The following is a 15,474-nucleotide window of genomic DNA, read 5'->3' on the forward strand; positions in this document are numbered from 1 at the left end:
CTCTCAACCAGTTAGCCTGACCTCGGTGGTTAAGAGTTTAGACACCATTATTCAAGGATGAGATTGCAGAGTACTTGCAAGTGCATGGTAAAATAGGGTGGAGTCAGCCAACTTCATCAAAGGAAGGTCATGTCTGACAAATCTGTTCGAATTCTTTGAGGAGGTATCGAGCAAGTTAGACAGAGGAGAGCTAGTGGCCATGACAAGGTGCCACACAGAAGTATATTAATAAGGTAAGAGCTCATGATTTTATGGGCAAGGTATTGGCATGGATAGAGGATTGGCTGATTGGCAGAAGGCAGACAGTAGGGATAAAGGCATCTTTTTCAGGATGACAGTTAGTGACTTGTGGAGTTACACAGGGATCAGTGTTGGGACCAAAATGATTGACATTAATTATGTGGACAAAGGAAGTGAGGGCATTGTTGCTAAGTTTGCAGATGACACAAAGATAGAAAAACAGACGGATAATGGGAGGCTGCAGAAGGATTTGGGCAATGAGCTAGGAGAATGGATAAGTAAGTAACAGATGGAATACAATATGGGAAAGTGGGATGTTAGGAGTGAGAATAGAGGTATACACTATTTTCTAAATGGGGAAGGTTTTTGAAATCTAAAGTACAAAGGAACACATGAGTCCCTAGTTCAGGATTCTCTTAAGGTTAACATGTAGGTTCAGTTGGCAGTCAGGAAGCCACATACAAGTTAACATTAACTTCAAGAGGGCTAGAATACAAGACCAGAGATGTACTGTTGAGGCTGTATAAGGCTCAGGTCAGACTGCATTTGAAATATTGTGACCATTTTGGGTCCTGTATCTAAGGAAGGATGTGCTGGTGTAAAAGGGAGTCTGGAGGAGGTTTACAAGAATGATCCCAGGGATAAAAGGCTTGTCATATGAGCTGCAGTTGAGGATTAGATTAGATTCTCTACAGTGTGGAAACAAGCCCTTTGGCCCAACAAGTCTGAAGAGTAACCCACCCAGACCCATTCCCCTACCCTGTATTTATCCCTGATAAATGTGCCTAACACTATGGACAATTTAGCATGGCCAATTCACCTGACCTGGACATCTTTGGATTGTGGGAGGAGAGAATGTGCAAACTCCACATAGACAGACAGTTGCCCAAGTCAGAAATCAAACCCAGATCCCTGGGGCTGTGAGGTAGCAGTGCTAACCACTGAGCCACCGTGGGTCTGTACTCGATGGAATGTAGAAGGATGAGGATGGATCTGATTGAAAGTTACAGAATACTAAGGAGCCTGCATAGAGTGGATGTGGAGAAGATGTTTCCATTAGTTGGAGAGATTTGGACCCAAAGGTATAATCTCAGAGTGAAAGGATGAGCCTTTAGAACAAATATGAGGAGGAATTCCTTTAACCAGTGGATGGTGAATCTGTGGAACTCATTGCCGCAGTGGGCAATGGAGGCCAAGTTATTGAGTGTATTTAAGACAGAGATGGATAAGTTCTTGATTGGTAAGTGGATCAAGGTTCATGGGAAGAAGCCAAGAGAATTGGGTGGAGAAACATATCAGCAATGCTCGAATGGTGGAGCTGGCTCGGTGGGCCAAATGGACTAATTCTGTTCCTGTGTCTTACTTAAGGTCTTAACCCAGCCAAGATTTACTAGATAGATCATGGCATGGCAGGCAAGTTTGTCATTCAAGGAGATATTAGGTCAATTAGACTTATATTCACTCAAACCAGAGAATGAAATGGGATCTCATTGAAATATATAATGGTGATGGTGGGTGCATGGTGGCGTGGTGCTGACTAGAACAAGAGGACTCAGAGAACTTTGGGTACCCATTTAGGATTGAGAACGTGGAGAAATTTCTTCAGTCAGGAAGATGGTGAACCTGAGAAATTTGCTGTGGAAGCTGAATTGCTGAATATATTTAAGAAAGAAATTGATTCCTGGAAACTAAAGATTTATGAAGAGCAAGCGGGAGTGTGATGTTGGGACAGAGGATCAGCTTTGACCATATTGATGACGGATCAGGTTCAATTGGCCAAATCACCCACTGTAGCTTCTATCTTCTATGTTTCCATGTGCAACCTCCAATGTTTTCCCATTGGTTAAAATTAATTAGAATAGTAAACAGTGATATTGAGGCAAAGTGCAAAGGGAACATTTTACTCCTGGGAATCCAGTGAGCGTTTTCAGTGGCCTTCCAGCCTCACCAAGTTGCTAGTCCAGATTACTGCTTGCCTACTGTGCCAGCTCCTAAAATTATCTCATATCTCATCTGAATTGGAAGCTTTTTCCGACATTGATTAAAGTCCTTATTGATTTTTGGTGACATTTTTGTCTGAGCTCTGTTATTGCTGGCATTTCTGGGGATTGTCTGTCTTTGTCTTTACCTCACAATGCTTTGCCGAACACTGCCCATTCTCACATTCACTCTCTCCGTGACTCTCTCCAAATTTCTCTGACCCAAAGCAGTCTCTCACATTCTGTCTCATCTTTCCACTTTATCTGAATGTTTCTCTTTACAACTCTCGCTTTCCGCTCTATCTCTACCTGCCCTTCTCTCGCTCTACTAAATTCATAAAACCACTGGCAGATTGCACTCTGTCTTTGTTAAGGTACCTCTAGGATGGATTGTGCAATGAATGTCTCGTGGTGCAGATCACATGACTACAGGAAGCTGGGAGACACATTAGTCATGTTTTGCATTTCCATCTCAAACATCCCATTTTCATACAATAAACACAAAAAATGATTACATTACCATTTATAGTGCAAATTACCCACATAACTCACAAAGTGTATAACTATTCTCATGCAATGTCTGGGTATTCTGCTCAGTCTCTGCACATGTATTTCCCACACAGTGTAAAAACAATGCTAATCTCCTGTTGCATATGCATTGCTGTTGGCTGTTTGTTTTGGTGATGATGTGGAAGGACCGATATTGGACTGGGGTGAACAAAGTGGTCCTTCTCAAGGGCTGTGGGACATCCCTATGTCACCTATTTGTTGCTGCAGTAACTGATGTTGTCCCATTTCCTTTGCTGTAGTGCTGTGGAACTCTGGGTCCAAGCAGATATTGAGTTTACGGCTTCCTGGTTGACCGTCTGCAGTGAAAGATCAACTTCTCAAGTGAGGTATATGTGGCTGCAGTTACATTGATATAGTTGGTCAGTCATTTCCACCATGTTCCATCGAGCTGACAATTGCACCATGCAGGGTCCACGATACCACTTGGGCTGCTTTTGTGGACAGCCTTGATGATTTGTACCCTGATTGTTCAAGTTGAACATTGGACAGCCAATGGTTTGACAGTCTCGTCAAAATGACATTTGACTTCCTGCCAGTTCACTCAGATTTTGTCCCACACCTCTATTACTACCTCTGACTTCACTGGCTGTTTTGCTGTTGCAAGTGTAGTTTGGGTGCATATGTCAGTAATCCTGGTACTACTCCAGACCCACAGCAATGTGGTTAATTTTCAACTGCCCTCTGGAAAATTAGGGTTAAATACCAGTCTGGCCTTAATGTTTATCCCCATGAATGAATAAAGGTTTTGGCTAAATTCCTTTGAAGGTTGTCATGACATATGAGATCTGAGAGCTTTATTTAAAATCCTTTGGCTTGATTCATACACTGAACTGTTCAGGTTGTTTCATTGTGACCGTGCTGCTAAATTTGATTTGATTGGAGTTATCACTTCTTTCTTTTCCAACTCTTCTATCTTGTCTTTGAGGCTGCTTTGGGGGATGGTTGGAATTATCTTCCATTGAAATGGACTTGGTCTTACATTCTCATCTAGTCTAAGGTGATATTCTGCAGGAAAGCATCCAAACCCTGCAAACACAGTGTGGTACTCCTTTAGGCTTTCTTTCATGGTCAATATGGTTGTGCGCTGTGACACTTTACAAAGCCTTTTGGCAAGTTGAGCATTATAGTTCAAAGTGTAAAGTAGCTGTGGATGAGAGGAGTAGCTTTAAGTCTTGCTATCCATTATGGGCGGCACGGTGGCACAGTGGTTAGCACTGCTGCCTCACAGCGTCAGAGACCCGGGTTCAATTCCCGCCTCAGGCGACTGACTGTGTGGAGTTTGCACGTTCTCCCCGTGTCTGCGTGGGTTTCCTCCGGGTGCTCCGGTTTCCTCCCACAGTCCAAAGATGTGCAGGTCAGGTGAATTGGCCATGCTAAATTGCCTGTAGTGTTAGGTAAGGGATAGATGTAGATGTAGGGGTATGGGTGGGTTACGCTTCGGCGGGGCGGTGTGGACTTGTTGGGCCGAAGGGCCTGTTTCCACACTGTAAGTAATCTAATCTTATCTGGAACTCCAAGTCCTTGTTCTTGCTCTCGCATCGGGCTCTCAAAGTAAAGTCTCCTCTGACAGAGGGGTGATGTCATCATACAGCCTCCACCTTACTTTTGAGGGCTTCATTTCCAGTTTACCACATTGAGCCACTTCTCACAGGATGATGAAGGTCATGATTTTGCATGAAGCCTCCGTTCTCCTCCTGCAGTCATCATTTCAATAGCCACAAACCATTAATCATCTATCAATCTGACTGAACTGACCTGTTGTATGCTGTAGAGTAGTTTGTCAGAATCACTGGCTAACAAATCTCGAGCGCTCATCTGGACATGCTTGTCGCACTTCTTTCTAGCCAAACACTGGTTTGCAAATTGATTTGACTTCTTGCACTGAGAATACTGCTTTTGCCAAATTGAACATGCCCTCTTTTCTTTTGTGTGATATTCTTTGACATCCTGCTCATTGTCCATAGTCCTTTGGTTTCAGGCTGGAATATCTATCAGCCAAACACTTCTGCAAGTTAATCACACTTCTCCTCTCTCAGTAGATGTACTCTCATTGCAGGATCTCTTATGACTAGGACAATCTTATCTTTAATGAAATCATCTTTTCTCATTGGACAAATTCACAGAAATTCTGTGAAATTAGATAATGCAGTCGCATGGTGATCAGTAAACACTTTTTCACCTTGTGCCTCAATATTGAACACATACTATTCATAAATTATAGACAATACACAATAGTCAATAATAGACAATAGACAATAGATGCAGGAGTAGGCCATTCTGCCCTTCGAGCCTGCACCACCATTCATTATGATCATGGCTGATCATCCTCAATTAGTATCCTGTTCCTGCCTTATCTCCATAACCTTTGATTCCACAATCCTTGAGAGCTCTATCCAACTCTTTCTTAAACAAATCCAGAGACTGGGCCTCCACTGCCTTCTGGGGCAGAGCATTCCACACACCCACCACTCTCTGGGTGAAGAAGTTTCTCCTCATCTCTGTCCTAAATGGCCTATCCCTTATTTTAAGCTGTGTCCTCTGGTTCGGGACTCACCCATCAGCGGAAACATGTTTCCTGCCTCCAGAGTGTCCAATCCTTTAATAATCTTATATGTCTCAAATCAGATCCCCCTCAGTGTTCTAAACTCAAGGGTATACAAGCCCAGTCACTCCAATCTTTCAGCATAAGATAGTCCCGCCATTCCAGGAATTGACCTCGTGAACCTCCGCTGCTCTCCCTCAATAGCCAGAATGTCTTTCCTCAAATTTGGAGACCAGAACTGCACACAGTACTCCAGGTGTGGTCTCACCTGGGCCCTGTACAGCTGCAGAAGAACCTCTTTGTTTCTATACTCAATCCCTCTTGTTATGAAGGCCAGCATGCTATTAGCCTTCTTCACTACCTGCTGTACCTGCATGCTTACCTTCATTGACTGGTGTACAAGAACACCCAGATCTCTCTGTACTGCCCCTTTACCTAACTTGACTCCATTTAGGTAGTAATCTTCCTTCCTGTTCTTGTCACCAAAGTGGATAACCATACATTTATCCACACTAAACTGCATCTGCCATGCATCTGTCCACTCACCTAACCTGTCCAGGTCACGCTGTAATCTCCTAACATCCTCCTCACATTTCACCTTGCCACCCAGCTTTGTATCATCAGCAAATTTGCTAATGTTACTATTAATACCATCTTCTATATCATTAATATATATTGTAAAAAGCTGCAGTCCCAGCACTGATCCCTGCGGTACCCCACTGGTCACCGCCTGCCATTCCAAAAGGGAGCAGTTTATCACTACTCTTTGTTTCCTGTCAGCCAACCAATTTTCAATTCAAGTCAGTACTTTGCCCACAATACCATGTGCCCTAATTTTGCTCACTAACCTCCTATGTGGGACTTTATCAAAGGCTTTCTGAAAGTCCAGGTACACTACATCCACTGGATCTCCCTTGTCCATCTTCAGAGTTACATCCTCAAAAAAATTCCAGAAGATTAGTCAAGCATGATTTCCCCTTCATAAATCCATGCTGACTCTGACCTATCCTGTTACTGCTATCCAGATGTGTTGTAATTTCATCCTTTATAATTGACTCCAGCATCTTTCCCACCACTGAGGTCAGACTAATTGGTCAATAATTTCCTGCTTTCTCTCTCACTCCTTTCTTAAAAAGTGGTACAACATTAGCAATCCTCCAATCTGCAGGAACTGATCCTGAATCTGGAAAATAATCACCAACGCATCCAGAATTTCTAGAGCCACCTTCTTCAGTACCCTGGGATGTAGACCATCAGGCCCTGGGGACCTATCAGCCTTCAGATCTAACAGTCTCTCCAACACCAATTCCTGGCAAATATAAATTCCTTTCAGTTCAGGTCCTTCACTTGGTGCCCAAATCATAACTTCAAGGCTTTCAAAAGGCTTCTGTACTGTGTTTTGATTTCTGTTCTTCAAGGGGATGTCAGATGGATCACACTTTGAAATAGTATTTTTCCAGCAGTATTAAAAATGTAACTATTCTTAGATGGTCTGGCATGTTAATTAAATGTGTCACAAACTCATAGTTTTTCTATTTGCAATGACAGCACTGTCATTTCCCTTTCATATCGATTTTCACATCAACTTGTGCCAGTATAGGAAAATCTACAACCATTGTGAGTTACCAAGTGCTCTCAGCTGTGGCCTATTTCTTTGTTCCTTTTCTATGGCTTTCAGCTGTTCTGAATATTTCAGTATTCCTCTTTTAGTAGCTATGCTTCTATGCAACCCTTCAACATTCAATCTTTGCTCCATTCTGACACCATGTTAGGAGCTTGCAGGACAATAGTTTGGCTCATACTGTGCCTTATTGAGCTGGCTCTAAGCTTGATATCTGCAATGATTTCCTCATAATGGGGATCAAACGATGACATTGGAAGCCAAGAGGCACATTAGCACAATGTTATGTTTCTCATTCAATAACTATCTTTACACCTCCCTCTTTACCACACTACCACAAATCCTTCTCTATACCTCTTTACCTCTCTCACTTTCTGTCCATACAGCCCTTTACCACTCTCTCTGTCTCATAGAACATAGAACATAGAACATAGAACAATACAGCACAGAACAGGCCCTTCGGCCCACGATGTTGTGCCGAACTTCTATCCTAGATTAAGCACCCATCCATGTACCTATCTAAATGCCGCTTAAAGGTCGCCAATGAATCTGACTCTACCACTCCCACGGGCAGCGCATTCCATGCCCCCACCACTCTCTGGGTGAAGAACCCACCCCTGACATCTCCCCTATACCTTCCACCCTTCACCTTAAATTTATGTCCCCTTGTAACACTCTGTTGTACCCGGGGAAAAAGTTTCTGACTGTCTACTCTATCTATTCCTCTGATCATCTTATAAACCTCTATCAAGTCACCCCTCATCCTTCGCCGTTCCAACGAGAAAAGGCCGAGAACTCTCAACCTATCCTCGTACGACCTACTCTCCATTCCAGGCAACATCCTGGTAAATCTTCTCTGCACCCTCTCCAAAGCTTCCACATCTTTCCTAAAGTGAGGCGACCAGAACTGCACACAGTACTCCAAATGTGGCCTAACCAAAGTCCTGTACAGCTGCAACATCACCTCACGACTCTTGAATTCAATCCCTCTGCTAATGAACGATAATACTCCATAGGCCTTCTTACAAACTCTATCCACCTGAGTGGCAACCTTCAAAGATCTATGTACATAGACCCCAAGATCCCTCTGTTCCTCCACCTGACCAAGAACCCTACCATTAACCCTGTATTCCGCATTCTTATTTGTTCTTCCAAAATGGACAACTTCACACTTGGCAGGGTTGAACTCCATCTGCCACTCCTCAGCCCAGCTCTGCATCATATCTAAGTCCCTCTGCAGCCGACAACAGCCCTCCTCACTGTCCACAACTCCAGCTATCTTTGTATCATCTGCAAATTTACTGACCCACCCTTCGACTCCCTCATCTAAGTCATTAATAAAAATTACAAACAGCAGAGGACCCAGAACTGATCCCTGCGGAACTCCACTTGTAACTGGACTCCATGCTGAATATTTACCATCTACTACCACTCTCTGACTTCGACCGGTTAGCCAGTTTTCTATCCAATTGGCCAAATTTCCCTCTATCCCATGCCTCCTGACTTTCCGCATAAGCCTACCATGGGGAACCTTATCAAATGCCTTACTAAAATCCATGTACACTACATCCACTGCTCTACCCTCATCCACATGCTTGGTCACCTCCTCGAAGAATTCAATAAGACTTGTAAGGCAAGACCTACCCTTCACAAATCCGTGCTGGCTGTCCCTAATCAAGCAGTGCCGTTCCAGATACTCGTAAATCCTATCCCTCAGTACCCTTTCCATTACTTTGCCTACCACAGAAGTAAGACTAACTGGCCTGTAATTCCCGGGGTTATCCCTATTCTCTTTTTTGAACAGGGGCACAACATTCGCTACTCTCCAGTCCCCTGGTACCACCCCCGTTGCCAGTGAAGACGAGAAGATCATTGCCAACGGTACTGCAATTTCCTCTCTTGCTTCCCACATAATCCTAGGATATATCCCGTCAGGCCCGGGGGACTTGTCTATCCTCAAGTTGTTCAAAATGTCCAACACATCTTCCTTCCTAACAGATATCTCTTCTAGCTTATCAGTCCGTTTCACACTCTCCTCTTCAACAATACAGTCCCTCTCGTTCGTCTCCCTCCTTATCTCTTACTATCTCAATTAAACCAAGTTAAAAAACACACAAGGGCACGTTATAGTCCAACAGGTTTATTTGGAAGTACTAGTTTTCGGAGCGCTGTTCCTGCATCAGGTGCTGTGCCATTTTTAACTTAGTCCACCCCAATCCAACACCAGCACCTCCACATCATCACTGAAACCAAATACCCTTCAAGTATAAAATGGAAAATACATAGCCCCCAATCCCAAAGACTAGACTGCGAATATTCAAATAACTTTCTATGTCATAATATTCATAATAATCTATTCATAATAAAAACAGAAAGTTCCGGAGAAACTCAGCTGGTCTGGCAGCATCCGTGGAAAGCAAAACAGAACTAATGTTTCTAGTCCGAAATTACCTTCCACATTCCAAAAAAAAGTCAAAATATTAACTCCCATTTCTCTCTCCACAGATGCAGCCAGTCCTACTGCATTTCTCAAGAACTTTGTTCTCATTTCAAGTTTTAAGCCTCCATGTTGCTTTTATTTTAGGCTAATCTGTTCAGTACTGTTGGGAGAAAGTGCAGACTCAGTGCAAACTCAATCTTCATATGTCACATAACTGTGAAGAATCATTTCCACTTCAATTTACAAAAAAGGCAATATGGATTTTCCCTTTTGAAGTAAACATTGGTAAAATGTATTATTGAGAGAAGGTTTTGATGCATTTGTTCCATGGCTGTCTAATATTCCCTGTATGTGAGACACACTCACACCTACACACTCACTGTTTCACTGCTAAAATCAACACATTTATGGTGCTAATGCTCCCTTTTCATTTAAATGCTCCCTTTAATGAAGTAAAACATCGCAAGACACTTCAGAAGATTGTTATCAGACATGTACTCAGCCACTACTGTCCTTCCTGTACACTCATTACTGTATCGCCAAGGTTCATCCCAACTCCATCTACAAGTTCGCTGACAATACCACTGTTGTAGACCGGATATTAAACAATAATGAGACAGAACACAGGAATGAGATAGAATGCTTGGTGGTGCAAATGATAACAATCTCTCTCTCAACATCAGCAAAACTAAAGAGCTGACCATCGACTTCAGGAAGCAAGGAGGAGGACACGCTCTTTTCGAAATCAATGGAGCTGAGGTGGATAAACTCAAGTTTCTAGGAGTGATGATTACCAATAAATCTGTCCTGGACAACACATGCAGATGTGACAATCAAGAAGGCATTAAAACTTCCTCAGGAGGCTAAGGAAATTCGGCATGGTCAGAAGGACCCTCACCAACTTGTAAAGATGCACCACAGAAAGCATTCTATTCGGGTGCATCACAGTTTGGTACGGCAACTGCTCTGCCCAGGATCACAAGAAACTACACAAAGTTGTGAACACAGCCCAGACCATCACACAAGCCAACCTTCCATCCATTGAGTCCATCTACACTTCTCGTTGCTATGGAAAGGCAGCCAACATCATCAAAGACCCCTCCCACCCTGGTCATAATATCTGCCAACATCTTCTGTCAGGCAGAAAATACAAAAGCTTAAACACATTTACCAACAGGTTCAAGAACAGTTTCTTCCCTGCTGTTATTAAGCTGCTGAATGGACCTCTCTATTTTCAAATCTAATGTTGATCTTGCTTTTTCTACACCTCCTTTGCAGCCATCACTTTCTATTTCTCATGCTGTTTAATCACACTATGATCTTTGTGCCTTTGTGGGCTGTGCTCTGCTGTACTGCACGCAGAACAAAACTTTTCACTGTACCAAGGTACATGTGACAATAATAATAAATGGAATCAAGTATCAAACTCAGCTTAACACCAAACTACATGAGGGCTTATTAGGACAGGAGACCAAAGGTTTTTGCAAACAGGTAGGTTCTAAGGAGGGTATTATAGGAGAGAGAGGTTCAGGAAAGGAATTCTGGAACTTTTAATTCATTTTGTGTATCTTTAAAAATCACAGACTGAGTGATTTTAACAAGAGGACATGTGAATGCAAGGGAGGCAAAAAAAAATAATGTCTCAATTTACTGTGTGAGGAAGAGGCACTCGCAGTGTTTCGCTGCTGAACTTCCTTGTTCAGTCAGTACCTGATCGCCCGAGAGATGGTCAGAGCAGAGACCAGTGCCTCCTCCAAAGTCTCCTGGTAGAGATTATCACTGGTTGACCCTCGGAATGGAGTATCATAGGGAGCATGGAGATCCCATTCCACTGTGAAACTCCAGGGACTCATCCTCTATTCCTGCTGGATCCTCAGGATTCATCTCCCTTAAAGGGCTAGTGACAGTAATGAGTCCATCAAAGGTACAAGAGATGTGGTGTTTACAGAAGTACAGGTTGTATTCATAATGTTCAGCTCCAATCGTTAACGGACTTCAATCTGATACTATTAAAACAGTATCTCCTTACCTTCTATCTCCATTTTACACAATTTTAACAAAGAAAGGTGGAAACACTATAGAGAGTCAGCAAAGCAGGCTTCATTGCAAATTCCTGATTCCATCTGAATAACATCCATCAATTACAACAGGTGGCAGTCATCCACTGGGGCAGCCTCACACATGCCTGGCCTCCCTCCCAACAGCCCTTTGATCATCAGAGAGAGGCAGAACATCACAGCGGTGAAGAAACAGTTTCAGTTCCTATTAAATAATGGAATCAGTAGCCAAGTACCAGTACCATCCTGGTAATTTCCTGGCATTACACACACCTTTTACAACCTAGGTTTCCAAACCCAGTCACAAATGCATGACCAGGTAAAGAGCTATGCCATGACTGCCCATCCAAAGCATTGTCATCTCTTCTAACCCCACGTCCCTCTGAGATCTCTACTTATTCTGGCCGCTTGTGTATTGAGTTTCCATCACTTCACCATTAGCAGAAGTGGCTACAAAAGCCTAAGCCCTTCAGGCTGGAATTCCCTCGCTATACCTCTTGACCTCCTCACTTTGCACTCCTTAGCATGTCCCTCTCCCAGCCCTCCCTCTCTCTCTTCTCCACTCCCCCCCCCCCACTCCCCCCCCCCCCCCCAACCCCTGCCCTTAGGATACTCCTACAATCTACTTCCTTGACCAAGCTTTCGGTCACATATTCAGTCATCCACTTCATGGCTTAGTGCCAGGTTTTGTTTTCTAACTCCTTTGTAAAGTACCTTGGGCTGTTTTATGATGTTAATGTGCTGTATAAATCACAAGTTATCATTGTCCAGCGAGGGACAGGACCTACTTTTACAGAGGGTCAAGATCAGCCAATATTAGTTATTATTGTTTCTAATTATTTGTTTGCAATTAATTTATTATTTAGTATTATCATCAACATTATTTGCCCCCCTTTGGGACATCCCATTCCATAATGGGATGGTGGGATAGTCACATGGCCATGCACCCAGGGAGACATTGTACCCAGTAGATGGGTAAATGTTTTATAATTTGACCTAGTACTTCATGCGCGCAGGGAAGGAGCAACAGAACAGTGCAGGGCAGTAACTCAGTCCACCTCTTCTCCCATCCAAACCCCAATCTGTTCACACACATGCACACACGCGCACCATTCCTATACACTACTGGGAGCTCCCTGACATGGAACAACAACCCAGAGGCACTGCAACTCAACAGAGAACAGTTTGAACTGTCCCTATCATTTGCAGTTAGGAATCCCAGTGCTGGAAGTGGATTGTTACTCAGTGATTAGTGAATTCTCGACAGGACCATCAGTGTCCTGAGTTAGTCAGGCTCTCTGTGTTCTGCAGGCGGCTATTTAGTGATCACAGCCGTGAGATGAACTGGTTTCTGATAGCTGCCAATGTACTGGCACCCAAAAGTTGCTGTTCCCCTTCCAAGGCGGTCAGCCCGAGGATCGGACGCTATTCGCTGGCATATCCCTCACATGAACACACCCAGGAGTATTCACATGCCGCAGTATAACTTCAGTTAGTGCCACTCACCGCTGCCTCCAGGTTGTGTGTATGGATCAGGAGCAGAGACGCGACAAGCAGCCAGCGGGACAAGCAGAGAGACATGGTCTAAACTCTCCCAGAGTCTGCACTCAGCATTGGCCCTCCACAGCCGAGATGGAGATGGGATCTGGAGGTTCCCACCTCCTGTGGCTCCAACCTGTGGGTTCACTGCAGAAGGGTTGGAGTCTGAAGCTGTTCCTGAGTCAGTCGCACACAGATTTCCAGTGTCTGGGAAACCGCTCTCTACTCCCAGTTTTCACGACTCCCAGTTTACACTCCTCCCACTCTCTCTCTCCCTCTCTCTCTCCATCCAGTAACTCGAATCACAGATCAGAGGGGCTTCCAGGATGTTAACCCTTGAGGAACTTGTGCTGTTTTCGATATCCACTTCACAAGAGTTGTCACAGACCCCCCCCCCCCCCCCCAGGTTTTCACTACTGACGCTGCTGTAGATTTGTTTGACAGTGTACTGGATGCTCAGACAGGTTTCCTGGGACCAGTACACACCTCACAGTCAACACCACAAAAGACACACACACCCGGTCATTGCCGTCTTTGGTAACGCTGGGATCTTGCTGTTTCCAAATTGACAGTCACATTTCAAGCAAACAGCGACTCCGCTTCCAAGATTGAGGGTAAATTTGTTTTGGGGGCGTTTTCTGCTCAAGGAGAGTGGGACAGAAATGTAAGGATCTTTGTTGTTGGCATTGGAACCAAAGGGTTAAGCTCCTGAGAACCGCTTTGAGCTACTGGATGGAGAGAGGGAGAGAGAGAGAGTGGGAGGAGTGTAAACTGGGAGTAGTGAAAACTGGGAGTAGAGAGCAGTTTCCCAGACACTGGAAATCTGTGTGCGACTGACTCAGGAACAGTTTCAGACTCTTAACTTTCCTGCAGTGAACCCGTAGGTTGGAGCCTCGAAATCCCATCTCCATCTCGGCGGATGAGGGCGAGTGCTGAGTGCAGACTCTGAGAGAGTTTAGAGCATGTTTCTCTGCTGCTGGTAGTGCCCCTGCTCCTGATCCACACACACACACACGCAGCCTGGAGGCAGCGGTGAGTGGTACTGACTGAAGTTATACTGCGGTGGGTGCCGGGTGGTGGACAGTTAGTGTCACGGAGTTGTTGTAGTGTGTGAGCTGGGTGGAAGTCGGCTGATGGGATGGTTAGAGTGTGGAAGGTGAAAGGGTGGGAGGCACATGGGGTGTGGGTGTGGCATATTTTTGGGTAATGGGTTGGTGGTGCGTGTGATTTGATTGTATTTGGGTATGGACATTGAGTCTTGGCCACTGCTCAGAGCTGTAAGAATTGCACTTATACCTGCAGCTGCTGAGGTTCCTGGTCACATTGTGAGGCATTTGCCCACCTGGGATGGAGAACCATGTGGCCACACCCTGTTCCTTTGGAGAATGGGAGGACAATAACTGCACAGAATCAAAAATCGGAGTCTCATTACCTTTTCAGTGTTTTAAGTTGTTTTTGTAACTATTAACTTGTTTCTCTGATAACTAAAATTGAATAAGAATCGCCTTGGGCTATTTTCAGAATGACTTTTTTGTTTCACTTTGGTTCTCTGGCATTTCCAAGAATTGATATTATTTTTGCCCATGTCACAGTGAAAGGTGCTCTGCTCGTGTTGTAGCTAATTCTGGAATATGTGAAGAAAAGACAGTGCAAGGACTTATCTGGGGGTTAGGCTGTCATATTGTGCCTTCAAATGTGCTACAGTCAAGTCACCCTTCAAAACCCTCTTTCAGATTATTTCCTCAGGAGTGGGTGTGGATGGGATTTGGTGTAAATTTGGGGAGACTAGTTAAACCCTGAGCCTCTCTCAATCTTGTGATGATAGCTGAACAGTCTTGAAAAATTCCTGTCATTGATGTAAGGAAATCATATTGCTGGAGACCAAGAAGTCAGCATCTTTGGCCCTGGGTTTAATCCCACTACTTCCCACCTTGTTGGGATTTATACTAGCAGGGGTTTAATAGAACAGAGATGAGTTTACACACTATTCCCAGAGCAGCCCCCTTACCCCTTGAATATTATAACTGCCCATGAATGGGAAGGAAGCACAGAGGTCGATGTTCTCTCGTTCCGTTTCCCACTGCCCCTAGAAGACAACTCTAGTTCCCTCCACTGAAGTCCTCCCCATCTCCCTCTCCCCTTGACCCTCACTCCCATCTGATTGTGATCTTTGCTGATTTTCCCCAACCCCTTGGCTTACTGACCCAGAGGGGTCAGTTCCTAAGCTCCCCAATGGTCCTCTGACATTTGGGCTCAGCTTCTCCTCCCATCTCACTGATCGAGTTCAATGAGGAGTAAACTGGGAACTGGTGGAAGGGGGGTTAAAATCTCAGGCTCACATGCTAGCAGGGACAAACAGAATCTCCTCTCCGATCATGATGTGATCCCCAGTTAATGATGCCCTCCCTGTAAAGATCAATCCTTGCTTTCCCACACACAATATTCAGCATAACTGGGAATCTTCAAGTTTACAGAAATCAACAATG

The 15,474-nt window shown here is 44.3% G+C and overlaps 2 protein-coding genes across 2 annotated transcripts in view; one reads left to right on the forward strand and one right to left on the reverse strand.

The window, feature by feature from the left end:
- The window catches only part of LOC140481615 (uncharacterized), a 209,858-nt gene extending 196,541 nt beyond the window's left edge, over positions 1-13,317 (reverse strand). The window contains exon 1 of the mRNA XM_072578092.1: positions 12,956-13,317. Within this exon, the coding sequence (XP_072434193.1) occupies positions 12,956-13,030 (75 nt within the window). The 5' untranslated portion in view covers positions 13,031-13,317. The remainder of the gene's footprint in view (positions 1-12,955) is intronic.
- A 442-nt stretch (positions 13,318-13,759) lies between these two features.
- Positions 13,760-15,474, forward strand: part of LOC140481614 (uncharacterized) — a 220,152-nt gene continuing 218,437 nt past the window's right edge. The window contains exon 1 of the mRNA XM_072578091.1: positions 13,760-14,020. The gene's annotated coding sequence lies outside the window, so the exon portion shown is untranslated. The remainder of the gene's footprint in view (positions 14,021-15,474) is intronic.

The sequence above is a fragment of the Chiloscyllium punctatum genome, chromosome 9 (assembly GCF_047496795.1).
Source record: "Chiloscyllium punctatum isolate Juve2018m chromosome 9, sChiPun1.3, whole genome shotgun sequence".
In the NCBI taxonomy this organism is placed as follows: Eukaryota; Metazoa; Chordata; class Chondrichthyes; order Orectolobiformes; family Hemiscylliidae; genus Chiloscyllium; species Chiloscyllium punctatum.